Source organism: Tupaia chinensis, unplaced genomic scaffold (assembly GCF_000334495.1).
Source record: "Tupaia chinensis unplaced genomic scaffold, TupChi_1.0 Scaffold000369_1, whole genome shotgun sequence".
NCBI classification, from domain to species: Eukaryota; Metazoa; Chordata; class Mammalia; order Scandentia; family Tupaiidae; genus Tupaia; species Tupaia belangeri.
The window spans coordinates 879,450-902,601 of NW_006159866.1; the positions used below are offsets into that span (position 1 = coordinate 879,450).

At 36.6% G+C, this 23,152-nt stretch overlaps 1 protein-coding gene across 3 annotated transcripts in view; it reads right to left on the reverse strand.

The window, feature by feature from the left end:
- RABGAP1L (RAB GTPase activating protein 1 like) overlaps nucleotides 1-23,152 on the reverse strand; it is a 762,391-nt gene that overhangs the window by 395,689 nt on the left and 343,550 nt on the right. For all 3 annotated transcript variants that reach the window (XM_006153335.3, XM_027773764.1, XM_027773765.1), the window contains one exon: nucleotides 2,503-2,616. In XM_006153335.3, the coding sequence (XP_006153397.1) occupies nucleotides 2,503-2,616 (114 nt within the window). The remainder of the gene's footprint in view (nucleotides 1-2,502; nucleotides 2,617-23,152) is intronic.

The window sequence follows — 23,152 nt, forward strand, 5'->3', positions numbered from 1 at the left end:
ATTTAAAAATTATATACTTCTTTTTTAAGAGGGATTTTTGCTATAGGGTGCATACACTCAACAGAGAGAGAGAGACAGTGAGAATGACCACACTGCAATCCCTTCTCCTCCATTTTCCTTTGGGGATATTGGCATGCATGCACACACACCAACATGAGTTTAAAGCCGTGGTAGACAACACGGGAATCCAGCGACATAACCAAATATCACCTGCTGGTCCAAGGGCTGATTAGAAACAAAGCATCAGCATTAATTTAGTTCTGTGTGGGGTATCCAGAATGAAACTTAATTGTTGAGTGTGGGTATCATGCTAGATACTAGTCTAGAAATAAAAATGTTAGAATAGTGAGACTATACCAACTGGCTTTAAAGTTTACAAACAAGTAAGGAAAGGTGGTCATAAAATAAAACACTATGGCCCAATCTGAATATAAAAAGCAAAGGAGGGACCAGCAGATGGTGTAATGGTTATGTGCCCTCTAGGGAAAAAACCTCTCTCTCTCTCTCAGAAAAAGATAACTCTCGATAATAAAGTATCTCTGATCTACAGTTAGATAATGTTCTTCACTCAGGAAGAGCTTTAAGCTGTCTAATCATATTGTAAAATGTACACTGATAATCTAAAATAGCTACATGAGCTGTGGGAATATACTGAGTATCTTCTAATGAACTCAAAGTTGGATTATTATCTGCAACACCAAAGCAAAGAATAGCAACTATTTAAAGCCTCCAAAGGAGTAACTTTTTGTGTGTTTAATAATGCTTCAGATATTTCCCATCTAAATATTATATAATGAGACAAATACTATTTTTACTACAATGAAACAAAATTATAAGTCAGAGCCTGTAAGCACACAGAGCCATCTGTTTCAATTAAGTGAAGAAAGTATCAAGAATCAATCAGAGAAAAATTGAGGAAAAGTTACTGATTGGCTGAAAAGATACTAAATGGTAGGGGAAAAAATGTTTTGCATGCAACAAGCCAGATCCTTCTAAATAAACTTAGAAACTGTATAAATTTTCTTATCTTCTTTAAACAGCCAGAAGCTGATTAGCATGCAGGATCATAAATGAGGCAGAAAACATCTTTAGTAATTACTTTTGCCTTTTACAAGTACATGATAATTATATTATTTATATATTATTTTGCGGTATCCTATAGTTTTGGTACTTTTATAAACCAATTATGATTGCTTTGCAGAGATCAATATATGCTCAGATTTTAAGTTATTTGTGTATTTCTTCTCTGAATGATGCATCCATATAAAAATAGACTTCCGATCAAGATATATTTACAATCCTCCAAAATGGTTAGATTTAAAAAAAAGTTTGAGAGAGAGAGAGAAACAAAGAAAAAAGAAGACAAGAGTGGGAATGAGGCAAAACCGCCAACATACGAGAAGGACTTTAATGAAAGCTGTGCCATTTGCAGAGTTAAACGTCAACACTACTTGGTTACCATATGTAGGCGAGTGCTTTTGTAAGTGCTATTTTTTCCTAAAACAATAAATATGAAATGAAATAAATTTGTGAATATACTTCTGACTAGCTGCTATCTAATCTTTGCTACTGGTTAAAAAAGGCTAAATTTCATTATTCGAGAGCTAATTATCTAATTTACAAATTAGCCAGGGTGTTTACTTTCCCCATACTATTACGAGATTTTTGTGCAGTTCACATTCTCTAACAATCTCTACTGGAATGGTAGGTAAGAATGATCAGAGTATGCCCCAATATACAACATTCTGCACTTCTGATATAACCTTGAGAAATTAATAACTTGACAGTTATTCTCTACTGACAGACAGAGCAGAGAGCACGTTTACTGAATATCAGGATTTTTTTAGGTGTACTAATAATGAGGGAGAGAAAAGATTTCAAAATGTGATACGAAGATTGTACAAAGACACATGACATAACTCAGAGTATAACAACAGTATCACAAAACTTTCCACTCTTCAACAATAAATCCCGTATGAATTCTTACACTTGCCTACTGTCAAAAAATTGAGACAACTGCTACATGACCTTGTCAGAAGGACAGAGTTAACTGAAAGTCATCTGAACTTTGATATTGCAGCTTGAGAAGACTTGTTCTTCTTGTTAGTAGGAGAGCTAAACTGAGGCTGCAGCGTGCTACTTCTGCATGAGAAGGCACTGAGCACATGCAGCCAAAAAGTCACCTTCCAGGTTCAGCACTGAGGATAATGCAGATAGGAATAAAGACCAAGGGGCCAGCAAGTGGTGTGGTGGTTAAGGGCACCGGATTCTCACATGCCCAACAGTGGCCCCTAGACCTGACGGCTTGCTTTCTCTCTTTCTCTCTCTCTCTGGTCAACTTAAAATAAATAAATGAATAAACAATAAAGTTAAATGAAAATAATTCCTTAAAAAAATAGAGACCACACACACACAAAAAAAAAACCCTAAACATCTTTAAGGTGGGTTGCTAAAATACAGCCCTGTAAAATATGTTAGTAAAAGCAAGGTGTAGGGCCTGACCTTGCAGATCTTGTAGAGTGATTCCTGACCATCTCCTCCAGTGTCTTTAAAGTAATCATGTGCAGGAAATGTACGATGAATATCTCGAGTAATAACACTCTCCTGGGCTGAGTCCTAAAAAGGGGGAAAAAAACAACTTGGTTATTAAGCTAAATTTTCTTTTCAGTTGTTAAAAATAACATATTCAGATGGTAAAAAAATTAAAACAGCAGAAAAAAATAGTTGCAGTCAAGTGCTACCAATGGGTTCTTTTATACCCTTTCATACATCCACACAGAGGTTTGTGTGTACATGCATTTTATATGAGGGGTTGAAAAAAGGAAGCTATGCACACACAAATACACATCTCCCCAGACACAAACTGTTTCTTTCATTTAATACGCTAACTTATAGAATATTCCTAATCAAAACACATACATGAATATTATTCTCTTTAGGAATAGTTCTTTTCTAAAAAATGAGATGAATCTGGATATAGATAAAACATATTTAGCATTTTCCTAATAATCTATTTTTATTATTTTTCATTTAATATAGTAATGTTACAGAAAACATTTTTAATTGCAACTTCTGGACGAATCTATCAGATATAATGCCAAATGAAATAAGCCAGGCAATGAAAGACAAATAGTATATGTCCCTACCTGACAAATACTGAGTATCTTCACTCATTACCGAAAAGCAAAGAACATTTTTATACATCCATTATACATACACATTCAAAGACAGAAGCCTAGAAGTAGAATTGCTAGGTCAATGGGTACATGCACTTCCAGTTTTGATAAGAATACTCACCCCCTCCAGAGCTGTACTACCAATACACACTTCAAACAGTATAAGAGTGTTTCTCCACACTCGCCCTAGTTCCACATATCAACTAATTTTTAAATCTTTGACAATCTCGTAAATGAAAACTCAGATCACACTCATTTAAAAAGTAAAAATATTATCAATTTTTCCCTCCTGCTAGGTTAATTACCCAACCCACTCATGCCACAAAATAGAAAGCCTACAAGATACTATATTAAGATGACATATGCTTTAAAGATAAACAGATAGATTTTAAAAAACAGATTCAGGAACCAAAGTTCAAAACTGAGTAAAATTCTAAACCTTATAAAAAACAATTAATCACTTACTCTATTTTTTTTTTATTCCTGGAAATGTCTGTTTTATCTGTTTAAATGTCAAGAAAATAGGATGTGATAACTAACAACCCTGATGATGAAAAAAATTTGTGCAATTCAAAGAAGCATCAAAGACTACTAATTGCAAATTAAAAGTATTGTTTAATGTCTTGCTTCCATAAAGATTTGAACAAACCCCCTCTTCCAGTCTCAAATCAAGAAAGGAAAAAAAGGTTTACTATATTAGTTACGTTAGTGAATTTTAGCTCCCTTTTACAGCTGAGACGTATGTAAGAAAAAGAGGATAGATGATGAACTCCAAGTTAAACCAGTATCCTCTCTTGCTGCCTTTTTCATTTCAGCTATTTCGTACTAGGCAGTAATTATATCTTGTATCATGTAGGATAAGAAAGAAAGCAAACTGAAATGTACCAAATTTGCTAATAAACACCAAACCTATGATAAGTTAGTCTTCACTGAACATATTACAAATCAAGTCTAGAGAAAATTCAGATGGCTTACAGGAACAGAACACTAGGCCCAGCCAAGGTGGCACATGCAGTAAGGTGCTACTGTGTGTGGCTGGTACTGCAAGGGAGACCTAAGATCAGTTCCCAGGCCAACATACACAGTCAGGGTCAGTGGCACATGTCTGTGGTTCTGGGAGGCTAAAGTGGGGGAATTGCAACTTCATGAGCCCCTGTCAAAAATAAATGTCTCTCTTCTGCCTCTTCCTATCTCTCTCTTTCCTTCTCTCTCTCATAAGAAAAAAAAAAAAAAAACTAATAATCCTAAGTAAAAAGATACATAGAAAAGTTTATGTTTGTCAAGATAAATACAGTTTCTTTTTTCTTTTTTGAGAGAGAGATTTTGCTATAGGATGCGTATGCTTGCTGGAGAGACAAAGACAGAAAGTGAGAAGTCACCCCTTGGGGGGATGACTACTCCGAAATCCCTTCTCCTCCATTCTCCTCTTGGGATTTTGGGTGTATGCACATGTGCCTGGTGAGTTTCAAGCCACCAGTCAGGACTTGAATTGCAGTAGGCCATGTGGGAGTCTAGAAACGTAACCACTATGCCATCTACTGGTCCTGGTAAATGCAGTTTCTAATGATAAAAATTGGGGGTGGGGTGGGTGTATCCGACAAGGTGAGTAAAAAGGTAATGTATAAAATATATATAAGGAAATGTTTGTTTTAGTTTGTCTGGAGCTAAGAATAAAGATCTGATGGGACCAGCAGTTAGCGTAATGGCTATGTTGCTGGACTCCCATATAGTCAACTGCGGTTCGCGTCTAGGACCCGGTGGCTTAAAACTCACGCCAGGCGCGTGTGCATGCGTACCCAAGATCTCTAGAGGAGAATGGAGGAAAAGGGATTGCAGCATGGCCATCCCCCCGGGGGATGATTTTTCGCTTTCTATTTCTTTGTCTCTCTGTCTGTCTGGCGAGCGCCCTATAGCAAAATCCTCTCAAAAAAAATAAATAAATAAAAATAAAATAAAGATCTGGTAACCAGGTAGACAAATTTTTCATTGCACAGATTTCCTCAACACAAGGGTTCTTTGTCCATACAGTAATATTTCATTTTATAAACTGTTTTAAAAGATGACCAATAAAAATGTTACCATTGGTATCTCTGAGCTACTTCATGGGTGAACATGCCACTGGCCACAGTTCTTTTTGAACTTTTAGCACACTCTTCTTACACATCCCAATGTTCTGTAACAGTTGAGAAGTACGAACATTCTGTATTTCAGGAAACCACATGTAATCCTCCAGATTCACACACTCACTTATTTGACAAATATCTGAGTCAAGGAGTCACCATTTAACACTTTCCAAAAGGAAGAAAAAAACATTTTTCTCTTCAATATGAATTTCTTTCTTTTCAGACTTATTGTGATTGTAGTACAAGTTTTATAAGAAATAAGATGAATAGAGTGAAAAGAAAAAAGAGGCTAATTCACCATCCTAATATCTAGAGTTAAAAGGTTTCATGTGAAAAGATTTTATTTTTATTGGCTAAGAATATTTTAAAGCACAATCCCAACTGACATGCAACCATTTTAGGCTCCTCGAAGAAGGTTCTTCCTAAGTTCTACCAATTGCTTCCAGAATTAAAGAGGGAAGAAGTCATTTTTTCATATACACCTACTTCACCAATATCCAGACCCACAATTTCTCCCCCAGTTTACTTCTCAGTAGTAAAGTCCACCTCCCATTCTGTTCCAGAGTGTCATTATGATGCTTTCGTCACTTAGTACAAACTGGATCTCAGGCAAGTTATTGAATCTTGCTAAATTCCAGTTGCCTCCTCTGTAAAATGCCTAAGGTTACTTAGAATGAAATAATGTATGTAAAGTGCTTAGCACATTGTCTCAATAACATTAGAATAAACAATATTAATGATACTATAATATTTATTATTTTCTGTAAAAATCAGTATTTAACCGTTTAAACCATTTGGTAAAATATACACTTTATAGACATCCTTCAGTGTTTGTATACTTCAATCAAATAAACAATTGTTTTTCTTTGGACATTATAAACACTGATTCTGAAATCAATTCCCCTAGAAATTTGCAGTATGATGACATATTAATACATATAGCCCTTGTCTTAATTTCCTACTATGTACCTTGTGTCCAAAATTATCCTTACTTGTATTAATTATCCTTATTTGTATTAATCCTCTAGAAAAGAAAAAGTGAATGATTATTTGGATCAAGTATGCTTTTTATCAACTGATGCTCAATCTGGCCCCATCTTTACAAATAATCCACATATTTAGAAGTAGATGAGGACAGGCAGGGTAGGTTAGAAGCTAAATTTACCAGAGAAGTCACTATTTTCAGCATTACTTTAAAATTTAGCTTCTAGGAATCAGAAGGGCTGGAAGTCATGATTGTGAAAAGACAAATGCCATTGTTTCAACTGTATACCTCACTTTTGGACCATCGGCACCAAGAAAGTAATTTTTAGACAAAATCCTTCAGATCATTCTCTCTCCTGCCTTAAGTTGGGCCATACACAAAAGCTAATCCAGACCACAAATTAGTGACAGGTTTGTAATAAAGTCTAAAATACTGAGTTTTTTCCTCCACACCCGCACACTCCTAATACTGCTACTACAATGAAACCTGGATTTTGTTTTCAGTTTGTCAGAGGGCTCATGTTCTCATCGATGAGAGATAGACAAAGACAGAGAGAGTGAGAAAGCACCCCTAAATGGGGCATGGTCATGCCACAATTTTGTCTTCTCCACTTCTCCATCTTTCCAAGATTTTGAGAATAATGCCCATGCGCATGCCTAGGTCAGGGATTCAAACCAATTGGTTGGCCATGAGACAGCCGGCTCCCTTAAACACTAGGGCTCATGGCCCAACAAAGAAACTTTACTTACCTAAGATCCTCTTTAATTTCCAAACCTTTAAGTCATAAGAGTAAACTTATCCTCAAAAAAGACATAAATCTCTAGTGATGAAATCCATGGTTCAATAGAGGATATATTGGGTTGTCAGAAAAGTCATTATTACATAAAAACATGAAAAAAAATATGTCACGACTTCAGCTTGTGGAAGATCAGTTTAAAACTACCTCTAAAAGGTATAAGTGGCAAGGCCAGCAGGTGGCATGGTGGTTAAAGTGCTGGAGTCCCAGCTGGCTAACCACAATTTGACTCCCAGGCCAGGCAGTTTGAAAATCATGCCAGGCACATGTGCATGTGTGCCCTAAATCCCAGGAGGAAGGGATGGAAGAGAAGGGACTGCAGTATGGTCAACCACCCTGGGAGGTGATTTCTCACTTTCCCTCTCACTGTCTCTAACTCTCTCTGGCAAACATATTGCTCTAAGGAAAAAACCTTTTAAAAAAGGCATACATGGTCTGCTTAACTTCTGATCATTTTAAAGTGGATTCAGTTTAGAGCCTGCTATCCAGAGGATTATGAGAAGTGTTCTTCCAATGTAATGTATATACCCCAACCTCTTTGCAGTTCTCCTAATTCCTATTCAAAGAGAATCATCACTTACTTGCTTATTGTGAGAAAGAAATGGATGTCAGCAAGCATTAGGAAGACAGATCTGGATGGCCACAGCCTATTATTTTTTATGAAACAATTTCTGGGCTGTCAACAACTGGCAAGATATTTTAGTGAGGATGACTGTTTTCACACGTGACCTTAGCAGCCAAAGTGAAAAGTAATATCCTGACAAATAAACACCTTGTCTGTACCTCGATCTGCCATATTTTAAAAACTGTGACATCTTTTCTTGTTAATCACTATTGTCAAATACAATGAGTGTATAAGCAGCACTTCCACTTTACATCTACCAAAAAACATTTCATCTTTTAAGTACCATGCTGATCTGTCAGTGCCATTAAAAATGCCAGGGTAGACGACCCTCACCACAGTCAGCAGATAAATGATTTAAACCTTAAACAACTGTTGACCTTACTACGTGCCTTCTATTCTTACTCCACAGGGATCCTCCTTTAGTTCTATGTTGGATAGTAAGACATCACAAACTGTTCTGCTTACATGTCCCTGAAAACAGATGGGTTTGCAGTGGTGGGTCTGATTTATTCACCTTGATGTTTGTCAAAAATACAAGGGGCGGAGATGAAAGGGAAAAACACAAAGTGCATTCTAGTTTCAAGCATGCTACTAAAATCATGAGCTAGAAACAGTAAATCAAAAACATAAAAACATAATGTAAGTGCAGCAACATGGAAGCAAAAAAATGCACCTCAACCACATCACATTGTAAGCAAGCTGCTTCCCAGACACTGCACATTCTAGATGCCAAATGCCTCAGAATCAAAACCTGGTGCAAAGGTAAAAAAATGTAAGCCATATTCTAGCCTCAAAAGAAGTATCTTCAGGTAAAGTGATGATAATGAGGAGAACTAAAGATAAAGGAAATGAGGGGAAAGGAGATAGTTACAGACCACTCACTATTTGTCTTGAGTGCCTTGCTCTTGAAGGAAGCACTGGGATGGGAGTGGGAAATAATTCAATAGAATAAAGCATTTCTTTGGGACTAGAAGACTAGGAGGCACTGCAGTCTGCAGGCACTGCCTAGATTTCCCAGAGACTATGGAATTCAGGTCAGAGTTAGAGACGACTATGTCAAATATCTGAGATTACTTTTAGACTCCAGACACAACTATCCATATCTCATGGCTATGTTTGAATATGCCTTCATTCTCAGGGTTGCTAACTGCTCATTTTCCCAAAATAAATATTCAATTGGGGACTTTGATACTCTTGGAGCTGTTATCAACAGGCAATAATAAACATGCTACCCCCGTTAGAATGAAGCACAATAACCTAACTTCATGCTGTTATATTCCAAAGGTAGGTATATTACTAACTTTGCATGGATTTCCTAATTATTTTTCTACATTATTAATTGTGATTTTCATCAAAACAGTCCTTTAAATCCTTTTGGAAGTACATAATAATTTTAAGGAAGAGCATCATACTTATTATCCATCATGTAAAAATTACTTTCTTTACTTTTCATTTTTCTTTTTTTTTTTTAAAGAGGTTTTTGCTATAAGGGCGCATGCGCTCGCCAGACAGAGAGAGAGAGAGAGACAGACAGAAAGAGAGAAATCACCCTCCAGGGTGGATGGACACGCTGCAATCCCTTCTCCTCCATTCTCCTCTCGGGATCTTGGGCACGCATGCACATGTACCCGCTGTGAGTTTTAAGCCACTGGGTCCGGGACGACTACGTGGGAGTCTAGTGGTCAACTACGTGGGAGTCCAGCGACACAGCCATTACGCTAACTGGTGGTCCCTCTTTACTTTTTCAAAAATCTTTAAGGAATGTCTCTTATAAAATCAGGATTTGATATACATGCCTATCTTTACCTAATCATTACATTTTATAATTTTATTAATTTGTATCTTATGCATACTCCATAGTTGTTTTAGAAGCTGAATAATTTTCTTATAATTTTAGAAAATAGTCTATCACTTTTTCAACTATTATAAATGCTTCTCATTGAAATTATTCAAACTCGAATATATTCTTAAATTGATAGAAAAAATTAAATGGTCATGAACATGTAAGCTTCCCATTTGCTGTATAATATGAATTCGTTCGGATATTCAACAAATATTTTTCTGAGCACTAAGAAGTAGGCACTATTCTAGATGTAGAAGATACAAAGCTCCAACACCACAGAGCTTATATTTCTAGTAGCAAGGAAGAAAAGATATTAACAAACACATATATAATGTTGGTCAGTGAAAAGTACTATGAAAAAAGGAAAACAAAACTGAGCAAGTGAGAAAACAGCTAATATTTTAGGTTTTGTGGTTTTGTCTCTCTCGGTAAAAGAACAAATATTTACAGAAAGAGTACTGCAGTCAGTGAGGAAAGGATGTGCAAAGGCCCGGAGGTAGGAGCAGAATGGCAATACTTCTCTTAGTACTTTTCAGCATTTTGTTGACCTTTATGTTTGTAGATGTCTTCAGTAAATTGCCAAAAATAACTATAAAACTTTCTTGAATTACCATTACCTTAGAAATTATAATTCAGACTATATTTACAAGATTCTTTAATTCATTCATTTGAATAATATATCCCTAGTTGTACAATATGAAAGTTTATCATTTATACACTTACATGACATTTGTTATGGACGAGGTGTTATAATAAGACCTAGGGAATCAAAAAGGTATGGGACACAGTCCATTACATCCTTCAACTGCAAGAGGCCTAAGGTATACTTATAAAAACAAGATATAGGAATAAATATCAATGTAAGAAAACAGTATGCTAACAGCCAAATAAATTTTATGGGTCATGTTAGCTACAGGAAGGCAGTGAAGGAAATGATAGCAAAAGGGTTCAAGTGGTAAACATGACCTTCCACAGGAGATGGGAACCAGGCTGGGTGCTATAGACAGGATGGACTCAACCAAATCAACAGATTAAGAGAAAATACGTCAAACAATGTAGTATGAGTAAAAGTTCCAACACAGAACAGTACCTGGCATGCCCAAGAGATGGGAGCAGGGAATTTACAAAAGGACAAGTTGAGTGAGATCCAGAATATGAAAGGTGATCTTGAGTAAAACTGTTATGGTTTGTGTAATGGTTTGTCTCCCCCCCCCAAGGTTCATGTTTTGGAATTTGCCACCAATTTGTAAAGTCATTGGGAGGTAGTGATGCCTAGTGGGTAGTGACTGGCTCATGGAATCACTGGCCTCCTGAATGGATTAGTACTAATTCACAAGAGACTGAGTGAGTTCTAGTTCTCCTGAGAAGAAGTAAGTTCTTACAAGAGTGGGTTGTTATAAAAGGAACTGGTTTCCCCAGGTTGGTCTCCCTGTAAGCGCCTACCATCCTTTCTGCTCTGTCAGTTATGTTGTGATATAGCCCAATCTGACTCCAGTTCTATGCTTCGTGATTTTCTAGCCATGAGAATCATGAGTCAAATAAACCTCTATTTCTTTATAAATCACTCAGTCTCAGATATTTCTGTTAGTAATGCAATAGAAGACTAGGACAAAACTGTTTTAACTTAATCCTGTGGATAATAAGGGCCCATGTCATTCACCATTGTTTGTAAAGTCTATTTTGTGAACCCTTGTTCAAGTTTGGCCTCATCTGCTTTCTGAAAAAGTAGTGTGTGGTGAAGAATTAACCTTACACGAAGAAAAATCTGACCTTTGCCCACTGGCTAGCAGGAGGTAATCTCTAGGCCCAGGGAATGCCATGCCCAGTGGAAGGATTTTATTTACATGGAGACCTAGGCACTGAGCAGTCTAACAATGTGATTTATGATGGAGGCTTTGGTTTATGCAGTATTAGTTCTACCTACAAAGATGCAGAAGACTAAAAGGTCAGCTACACAGGCAATGTGATTGAGTCTCAAAAAAAAATTCTGGGCGAGAAAGCCGGGGTGAACTTCCTAAGGTGTAATACTCCATGTGTATTATCATGCCAATGCCAGAAAGGTAACAAACATCCTGACTCCACAGGGAGAGGATAAAGGAAACTTCATGTTTGGTATTTTTGAACTCTACATTTGTGCTTCTTCCCTTGGCTAGCTATAATCTGTATTCTTTAGTTATAATACACTGTAATTTTGAGTATAATAGTTTTCCACAAGTTTTCTGAGTACTTCTAGTGTATTATGAACTTGAAGGTAGTTTGGGTAAGGCCCTGAATTTATAACTGATGGCAGAAGTAATGAGAGTCTTACATGGACTCATGCCCTCTCTAAAATTTGACTCTTTAATGTTGATCATCAATGAATAAAAAAGGTCACTTGGTACCTCAAAGGAGAGTGAATATATCCTAATTTCACACAACCATTCAAAGCAAAAAATTCAACCATAACTCCATGTCTAAATAAATTTTAATAATATATGTATTTTAAAAATCCTTATGGTCAACAAAGTTATTCCATCTTTGAATATGGGTTTTAAAAAAGACAATTAATTTTTATACCAATTCAAATTATGTAATTGTTATTTTGTTCCTTTTTATAACAACACATGCTTCCATTAACATAAGTTTATAGTCACCTAAGAACAGAAGATGCACCGATCACAACAACAGTAATAACATTAGAAATAGGAATGGCTAAAAAGGAAGGATTTGTTTCTGAGAGACTGTAATAGTTTTGTTCTCAAGTATAAAGGTCATTTCAATAAATTAATATCCTAATTCCATCTAATAAGTGTATAATGGAGCATTTTTTTGTTATATAAAATTGAGTTAATATTAATTTTCTTTTCTGATATCCTACTTTTTTCATTTTTCTCTATTCAAGAAGGTCAATTTCTCTTTCTATAGTGGATTCTGTGATTATACCTCCTCTGGAAATATATAAAAGAAATCTTTTTGAGATAGGACAAACTTAAAACTTGATTAATCCTCTCTGGAATAAAGCATAAACATGAGTAGAAATCTAAAAGTGTTTGTCATATACTCTTCTTTTCCTCCATAAGAACTCAGAAACGAGGGTTACCAACCTACAATTTAGCAAGTTTAAATAAATACACATTTCAGCTTGTGAACACACTATATTCCTTACAGTGCTTCATCCTTGGTCTTGTGCTTTATTCACTTTCCATGTTCTCCCTGGGAACTCACGACCATTTCTGTAACTTCAACTACTATGTAGCTTCTCTCTCCTGGATTTTTACTGAAGTTGATGTTGAACCTCACTGATAATCAGATTCAACTGAGAAGCTATTTCAAAACACACATTCCCAGATCCTTCCTAGATTTAATCTACCAAAATCTCCACAGTATTTCTGGCAAGCTGTATTTTCAATAAACCTCTATGCAACTACTAAAAGAGGTTCACAAACTGTTATTTGGGAACTACTGGTCTAAAAGACCTATCACTCCACATTTAAACTTATGTCAAAAACTCAACTCAGAATTCCCCATATAATCAAGTATTCTTATTTATATATTTATGTATTCATGCATTTATCTTTAAAGAGAAAATTTTGCCATAGGGTGTGTATACTCACTGGAGAGGCAGAGAAAGACGAAGAGACAGAAAGTGAGAAATCATCCTCTGGGGGGATGGCCACATGGCAATCACTTTCTCTTCTATTCTCCTCTTGGGATTTTGGGCACACACACACACACACACACATGCCCAAGTGTGAGTTTTAAGCCGAGTCCAGCACTTGAACCACAGTCAACAATATGGGAGTTCAGCAACATAACCATTACACCACCTGCTTGTCCCAGTCAAGTATTCTTTTCATTTTCGATTTCTATAGGGTGAATTTCCACTCCCATTTCTGAGCTCGCAAAGAGTTATTGTGGAAATCTCCTCCAGGTTGCCCCTGTAGCCAAGCGATTAAGGGAGCTGGATCCCCCCATGAAAGACTGCAGTTTCAATTCTGTCCCAAGTACCTTGAAAAACATTCCATGCCATGTGTGTGCATGTCTAAAATCCCATCAGGATAGAGAAATAGAGAAGGAATTAGAGTGTGACCACACCCCATTGGGAAGTGCTCCTTCTTTATCTGTTAAGCACACATGCTCTGGCAATTTAAAAACAAAACAAAACAAAATGATCAAAAAAGAAATATCTTCTCTCTTTTCCTTCCTTAATTAATAGGTTTTCAAGGCATCCACTCTACTGATTCAATGAACCTGTATCTATGTCTAAATATCCACACCTCTTGATTGCCAACTCCAGATGGACCATGATCGGTTTTTATTTATTTTTGTTACCCTGGTGCCTAAGTCTTTGGTAGGCACTTAATAAATGAATGCTGAATAAATAAGTCAGAATAAGGGAAGCAGGCAGGGTAAGTTTCTATTCCTCACAATGGAAAGACTCAGCTTTGTAATAATTGCTTTGATTTATAAATTCTCTCTCAACATCATTTACTCAAAGGCAGTAGCAAAAAGAAATAATATGAACCAAAACCAAAGATGACAATGACAAAGACTCAGACTTCCAAACCAACATCTCAAAGTAAAATGCATATCAATTTGTTTTTTTTTTTAGATGTTTGACATAGGGTGCATGTGCCTGCCAGAGACTTGAGAGAAAGTGAGAAATCACCACCCAAGGGGAGATGGCCATACTGCAATCTCTTTTCCTCCATTCTCCTCTCAGAATTTTGGGCACGCATGGGCACACACACCCAGGGTATTTTTCAAGAAGCCAGTCTGGGACTCACCCCAGAGTCTGCCATGTGAGATCTAGAGCCTTAACCACCATGCCACCTACGGACCCAACATCTTTATTACTAATATTTAAGATGACACATGAAAATAATTATAGATACACTACAGAAAAACCGAAATGGACCGCCCTCTTAAAAGAGAAATTAGAAACGAGAAATTAGAAACTCTACCACTATCTGATTCATTCAAAATAATCAAAAAGCTGTTTGGAGTTTTCTGAGTTTTTAATTTCATTTCATATGAAAGGCCATAAAAAAGATACATTGAAATGCTTCATTATATTAAAATCAGTCATTAAAGTGACAAAATGACTCACATAATATGTTCAAAATCCTGCTAGAAGTCAACTAGATTGAATATGGTGTTTTAGGGCCAGTAATGGTGGCACAGCAGTAACACCACACTCTATAATGTTGAATCTACATGGGAAGGTCCTAGGTTCCTATCCAAAGGCTTTCCTGTGCACATTGGGCATGTGTGCATGTGCCCATGATCCAGACCGCCTAGGGCTATGGGTGGATCATGGTGTGAAGACCAAGTTGGTGTGCCTGTCTCCCCCCATTCCTACCTTATCTCCCTCTCATGAAATAAACTTGAAAAAAAAAAAACTAAATATGAGACTTTGGAAATCTCCAATACCTTTCATAGTTTACATGCTAATGTTTTCTCAGTAAGCTAGCTTGAAATAGAAAACTGATCTGGTTGAGGTAAGAATCAGTAAACTCCTCTTCAGTATAACTCTAGATTACAATATTTAATAAGCTCAGATTTTTTGCAGATCTTAATAATATGGAGAGATAGAAAGTTTATAGTTGAGGTCTTTCCCACTTTTGAATGCCCCACATCCCTTTAATTAACATTTGATATAACACTGCCTATTTGCTTTTCACTATTTCCCACATGAGTCACAGATTTTTATGTAATATTTTCCTCTAAAGACTTAGGCTAAGAGAGGATTTTTAAAGTCTGAATTTCAACTAAAGGAAAAGAAAATACAACTGCTGTAAAAATGAAGAAATTGTAAAAGTTCAATTATTCTTCCTATATTTAGTTTCCATTGGTAGAAGGTAATTAGACTTGCTTCAGTGTCTATGAGGGCTGAAAGAAGGTTTCTTTACAAGAATTTGTCTAGCCCTGCATTTTTATTTAAGCCTGGTTCTACAAATAAAATCTCTCTCGTTTTTCCTGTTTTAAGTGGCTGATATCAATTTACATATATAAAATTATTATGCTGAACAGTAATTAGATGTGTTAGGTAGTTCATAATGTGTCAAACAGTAATCTTCAGAAACCATATAAATATGCTTTACTTCTTTAAAATTTCTTTTTTAGTTTTTAGTTTTGTTATAGGATATGTGTGCTTGCTAAAGACATTGAGAGAGAGAGAAAACAAGAAATCATCTCCTGGGGACGTGGGGGGATGGCCACACCACAATCCTTTCTCCTCTATTTGCCTCTTGGGACTTTGAGCACACATGCACCTGTGCCCAGTGTGTTTCTCAAGCTACCAGGTCTGGTACTCAAACCATGTGGCTGACCATGTGGGATCCAGCTGCCTTAACTCTTGCCCCATCTGCTGGCCCTCAATATACTTGTCTTTAATTTGGGCTTTAATTTTCTTATAATTTTATAATTCCAAAGTGTTAAAATTCCAGCTGTAGGGTTGCCAGATCAAACGTAAGATGCCAAGATAACAAGTGTGAGATTTAGTATATATGAGACATACTAAAAACATACTTGCTGATTATCTGGAATTGAAATTTAAGTGAGTGTTCTGTATTTTTATTTGTCTTTAATTAACATTTGATATAACACTGCCTATTTGCTTTTCACTATTTCCCACATGAGTCACAGATTTTTATGTAATATTTTCCTCTAAAGACTTAGGCTAAGAGAGGATTTTTAAAGTCTGAATTTCAACTAAAGGAAAAGAAAATACAACTGCTGTAAAAATGAAGAAATTGTAAAAGTTCAATTATTCTTCCTATATTTAGTTTCCATTGGTAGAAGGTAATTAGACTTGCTTCAGTGTCTATGAGGGCTGAAAGAAGGTTTCTTTACAAGAATTTGTCTAGCCCTGCATTTTTATTTAAGCCTGGTTCTACAAATAAAATCTCTCTCGTTTTTCCTGTTTTAAGTGGCTGATATCAATTTACATATATAAAATTATTATGCTGAACAGTAATTAGATGTGTTAGGTAGTTCATAATGTGTCAAACAGTAATCTTCAGAAACCATATAAATATGCTTTACTTCTTTAAAATTTCTTTTTTAGTTTTTAGTTTTGTTATAGGATATGTGTGCTTGCTAAAGACATTGAGAGAGAGAGAAAACAAGAAATCATCTCCTGGGGACGTGGGGGGATGGCCACACCACAATCCTTTCTCCTCTATTTGCCTCTTGGGACTTTGAGCACACATGCACCTGTGCCCAGTGTGTTTCTCAAGCTACCAGGTCTGGTACTCAAACCATGTGGCTGACCATGTGGGATCCAGCTGCCTTAACTCTTGCCCCATCTGCTGGCCCTCAATATACTTGTCTTTAATTTGGGCTTTAATTTTCTTATAATTTTATAATTCCAAAGTGTTAAAATTCCAGCTGTAGGGTTGCCAGATCAAATGTAAGATGCCAAGATAACAAGTGTGAGATTTAGTATATATGAGACATACTAAAAACATACTTGCTGATTATCTGGAATTGAAATTTAAGTGAGTGTTCTGTATTTTTATTTGTTAATTCTGGTAGTCTTACCCAGATTACTAATTTTAGTTGTTGGGAAAAACAATTCCTGAGTATCTTCATACATGGCTTTCTTTTTACTTAAAGTGTATGTAAATATTTTGGTCTGAAAGTTACCATATTTGACATAAACTACTCTCAGGCCAGCTGTGTTAAATTTACTTAATAAAAATGAGCAAATATCAGTTAAAAGGTATTAATACTGCTATGAAAAAAATTAGATCTGATCTAAACTACAAAAGACTGAGAGGAAAATGAGGACATCTAGATAACAAGGAACAAACAGCATCATTAATGAGAACACAAAGACTGGAAGGCACAGAAAAACTGAATTGATGACCTGGAAAACAAGATCAAATTAAGATACAGCCGACTGGTCTGAGGTCCCTAAGACACTAAGACAGGAAACAGATAAAGATTCCTCCCAGTGAATAAATGACAAAGATGCTGAGAATGTTTACTTTGTCCACAATGACTCTCCTCTGATCAAATGCCAAATAAAGATCAATCGATTAACATCTGGAAAATCTGTCTGGTCACAGAAGAAAATAGCTTCAAAATTAAAATAATGGCATAAACCTATATCTAAGACTTTAATACTGTTCTGTGCCTTATTAAATTTATTTATCTGCTATTTGTATTACAAATATTGGTGTAAAAAGTATCTGGGCACAACCTGAAAGACTTGGGTGTACAAGGCTGGGTACAAGTAATCTTTATATGCAACTGCCAATTCAGGAAAAATAAACATTATGGTTTGCCTATTTCAAACAAATTATTTTTAAATTAAAAAATGTTAAGGAAATACATTTTACTATCTCCACTTAAAGAGTTTTAATGATTTCTCTGAAGGATTTTATTTCATTTCAGTTTATTATTATTATTATTTTGCTATACAGTGTGTGTGCTTGCCAGAGAGAGAAAAAGGGAAAATAAGAAAGCATCCCTCCAGAGGGGATGGCCACACCACAGTCCCTTCTTCCCCCTTCTCTTGTGATTTTGAGCATGCACTAACATGCACCTGTCGTGTTTTTCAAGCCGCTGGGACTGTGAACCACACAGTCAGCCATGTGGGACCCAGAACCTTAACCATCATACCACCTGCTAGCCCTGGGTTTTAAATTAAATTTCATAAGCTAGCAGAAACTGTAGTGTCACTATATAGCAATAAACATTTGAACAAATTAATAGTCTTTCTTGGATTAAACTGTAAATTATTTAATTGAAAATACAATTTTTTTCTTTTCATTTTCTTTAAAAGAGGATTTAAAAAAAAAAAGAGGATTTTTAAGTGAACATAGTTTAAACAGAAACCTCCTTAATTCACAAATACACATGCACAAACACACGATAGACCACTTCCTTTGAAATAATTTTTATCTTTTTGCCAACAACCAATCAACCACAGAAGGAGCTTTGCTCCAGAGGCTCAGGGATGAACCACCTGCTGTTCCACCCCTTAGGGCTGTACTCCCCAGGGTTTGGTGGTCTCTGGAGGTAAATCACACAGACTGTGACTAAGCAGCATGTACTAAGGGCATCAGAGCACTGAAAATTAAGAAACACAACTGTCTAGAAAGAAATTGGTATTTTAAACAAAAACGAAACTATCAAAGTAGTCAAAATGGGAAAAATCCGAATTGAGCTACCCTTCCTTAAACTTGCTTCACAGAGCATCCTCAGCCAAACCCATTGCCTCTGGCCCCCACCCCATCCAAGACCAGGTACCGTCATCTCCAATTAAGGAATGCTCAATTTCTTTACCACTAACCAGTAACCACTACAGACTTTTGCAAGCTATAGTGGGAAGTGGACAGGACTCAGATGAAAAGGCCAGGCAGAATTTAGCCCTCTTTGGATAGTTAGGGATCTTCTAATTAGATAATGGGTCATTTTTCAGAGCTAGGCTGGAGAGGCTAACTGTAAGTACTGATCTACAATCAATACTGTCCAAAAGAAATACAATGCAAGTCACAAATGCAATTTAAAAATTTCTTTCGGCCACATTAAAAAAAGTAAAGAGGGGGACTCACGCCCCCCCCCAGCGCAGCCGCGCGCAGGGAACGGCCTGGCCGGTGCCCCCCCACTCCGGGGGTGCGCCACGTGGCGGGGGGCCTCCCTGCCCCTCCCTGCCTCTCTGGCCCGGGATGGCCCGGAGGCCGAAAACAAGGTTGAAGAACTTGCAACTTAAGAAGATGATAGTTACCAGCCCTGCATTACCTCAGGGGAAAACAAGAACTACTCTGCCATTTTTAAGGAAGCCAGATACCCAAGGTCAATTCATACTGCAGACCCCCACAACACCATTCCTGGTAACTACAAGATGACTGCTGTGCCGCATCAGCTGATAATTATCCCTGTGTACCAGAACTGCTTTCCTGAAACTGCATTCCTTGGAGACTCACCTACACTTGTGGATCTGCCGGAGACCCTTCCTTATCCAACCCTGAGTGGAGTTTATGCTCCCTATTACCAAAAACTTTATGAGCTGATGGTTGGAACTTGTGGCCTCTCTCCCTTTACTTGTATGTATCACTTTTTCAGTAACTCTTCTGGAAGACAACTGTATATAGCAGGGATATTGTAATGGGAGAGTGAGACAAGGCAGTCGAATACCAGACAAAGGTAGCTTGAGAAACATGCCAGCAGTGTGTGCTCACGTTCTCAAAATCCCAAAAGGAGGGAGAGAGAGAGGAGAAGGGATTGTAGTGTGACCCTTCCCCTTGGGAGGTGCTTTCTCCTATCTCACTCTGTCTCCCTGTCTCTCTCTGGCAAATGCATATGCCCTTTTGCACAAACAAACAAACAAAAAAATCCTTCTTAGGAATAGTCTCCTTTTTATGATGTGCTTCCTTTTTGGGATTAGTCTTCATCTATTCATATGAATCAGACAGATACAGATTAATCACTAAAACTTCATTCTTCATTTCTTTCTTTTCATTATTATTTCAGTACCGCAAGTCTGACTTTGATTTCTCTTCAGTAAACTAAACAGAAAATTCTGCCTTCCTAGAGCTTGAAATCTAGAAGAGGTAGTTATGCTTAATTAAAGCACATAATTGATGTCAAAAGGAGGAAAAAATAAAGCCGGTTCAGGGAGTTAGGAAGTGATGAGAGGAGCAGCTATTTTATTGGTTAGTTATGGGAAGTTTGTTTGAGAAAGTGACATTTTAATAAAGACCTGAAAGATAGTCACATGACTGTCAGGGTAAAGGTGTTTAAGATTGAACAAAAAACATGAAGCCCTGAAATAAGGCTATGTCTGGCTTCTAACTGGTTCATATAGTATTCTCAACTGGACTGGTCTGGGAAGTATTTCATGATGGGTGAAGTCTTTTAACAAGCAAAATGAGAAATAGTGATTGACTGTTTTTAAAAATTATAATAATAATAATTATTGGGAAATGCATGGAAAAGACTTTGAATGATAAAGCGGGGAGATCGATGCCTCTGTATTGACTGACATGCATGGCATTCCCTTTTGAAAAAGCAATGGAAGTCAAAGTAAAGTTATATGTAATCCAATGTAATATAAAGAAGATTATGATAAAAAAAAAAGGAAAGAGAAACATGAAATATTAATTTTGATAGCATTTTCCTTAACCCAGTATATGTGAAATACTATCATCTTAACAAGCAATCAATATTAAAAAGCATTAAAATATTTTATATCCTTTTTCATATTTTGAAATCTGATTTTCTTTTTTTATACTTAAAGCACTTACTACTTCTGACTTGTCACATTTCAAGTGCTTGACAGCACATGCGGCTAAGGTCTACTACAGGGAACAGCGCAGGTCTAGATTTTAATGGAGAAGCCACAGCTTACATCTTTAATCTCTTTGTCACAAACTTTTCTCTCAGTAGAAAGCTAGAAAGAAAAAAAACATCTTTTTAGAGGGGAAGTAAAAACAAGGAAGAGGAAAGAGGATGAAAATAAAGTTCTTAAAACCTGCCTTTCAGAGTATGAGTTTACTGGCCCTATGACTAAACATCACAGAGAACTATGTATGCTTTTGATTCTTCCATTAGTCCCTCTGAGATGCCTTGGTATCTTACAAAATGGTCAAGCCATTTCAAAGAATGATATTTCTTATCCTTGCTTTCATAAGGGATATAATTAAGAATTTATCCTACCATCTTGGACCAATAAAGAAACACCAGTAAAAAGCACAAACAGCGGCATGGTCTATTTTCTATAGATTGTGGCTTCAAAGAACTTCATGTATGACTGTGCAGATCTCAGAGATAACTTTTGCTACAAGGACTGCCAAAAATTATAGAAACAACTTTAATCCTATATTCGGAAAACAGTGACCTGATTATGTTGACATTGCCTGAGTTCTCCATTAGAGCAGTGAGAATGCTTAAAGGCTAAGAGATGCAAGTCCAGCTTGGAGTTTCCCCAGCACCGTCCCACCCCAGCCCCCAAAATCTCTCAATCTTCTTTAAGCACTATAATGAAGAGCACTAAAGACGACCCTTCACAGTGGAATGTCCTTTCCAGAAGGAAAGGTAGTGAAAAACAAACAGACAGAACAAAAAACTTGGACTGTAAAGGAACCTGCAAATTAATATTAGTCACTTAATGTCCCTAAGTTTTGTTTTCTTCATTTCCCCTGCCATTCTACCAAAATGGCAATGCTAATTCTAATTTTCATAATTGTTTTAAAGCTTGATCTTATCTGTGCCTGACAGATAGCAAGCATTCAACTCAAAGTAGATATTACACAGCCCGAATCCTTTTGCTTTTTCTCTATAGCATGAGGGCAATAATTCTAGTACCAGGAAGTTGGACAACTCATGGAGCCTTCTGGTGTTACCAAGAAGCCAGATCTTCCCCAAAACTTCCAAGATGGTGTCATGGTGAACAAATATATGGGTGTTAGCAAATATATGGCCATTTTTGGAGCTTCTCCATGAGCTATAGGAAATTTAAATCTCCACTGAGTCATGATTATGATCTACTACTCAGCATAGTGGGTCATAATCCCAATTACAAGAAAAAAAGAAATAGTAATACTCATAGAATCATTTTTGAGTATTTTTGGTTCTGACAGGCAAACTTAGATGAATGGGAAAGGTAAAAAAGGTTTAAGAGCCACTTCCTTAGAGCACACTAAAAATTCGAGAAGCCCTAAAAGTCCTCACTTCCTAGGAGAGGCAGAAATGAAAGGCAAGAAGAAAGCATCTGACTCCTTTGGAAAGGAATTTTTATAAAAACTGTGCAAGAGAATTATCAAAGATAGCTTCTGAAGGATAGATGATAGAATAATCCAACTACCCTCAAATGACTATAGGACAAGATATAGCTGGTTAGATACACATCTTTGGTCATTTTTTCTTAAGGACTATTTCTTTATGAAAACATTTGAGAAATATAAGAGTTAAGTCCCTGGTAGTAGGAATTTTCCTGACTTCATAAATAGAATTTGATATAAATCCTTTTTCTGTTTAGAGTTAGAGATTTACATAATTTGAGAATCCTAATAATGTGTAAATACAGATGATATGGTTTACATTGCTATTTTCAATTCTAAAAAAAAAGAAAGAGGCAACCTGGATTAAAAGCACATGTGATTTTTAAACAACAAAGCATAGATTGGAAATGCTTGGATTAAAGAAAAAAGTCCAATGTATTAAGGCATTAAAAAATTAGGAAAGTGAGTTTGTCTTTCATAAAGCTAACTCAATCCTATCTTTAGAGACATCCTCTTTGAAGCCCTCATGGATTCTACTCAACACTCAACTGAAGCTGCTCATTAAGGTTAGAGTGACCTCCAAACTGTCAAGTACGAAGGATATTTTTCAGTGTTCATAGTGTGAGTATGTTCTTAAACCAAAGACAAAGACAGTGAGAGGTAAAGTGAGGGAACCCTCTCCACACACACACACACACACACACACACACACACACACACATGCACACACGACGGATAGCCACACTGTAATCTCTTCTCTTCCTAGCATTTTGGGCACACACACACATGTGCCTGGCATTATTTTCAAGCTGCCAGGTCGGGGACTTGAACTATGGTCTACCATCTGGGAGTCCAGAGCCTTAATCACCATGCCACCTGCTTGCCCCAACC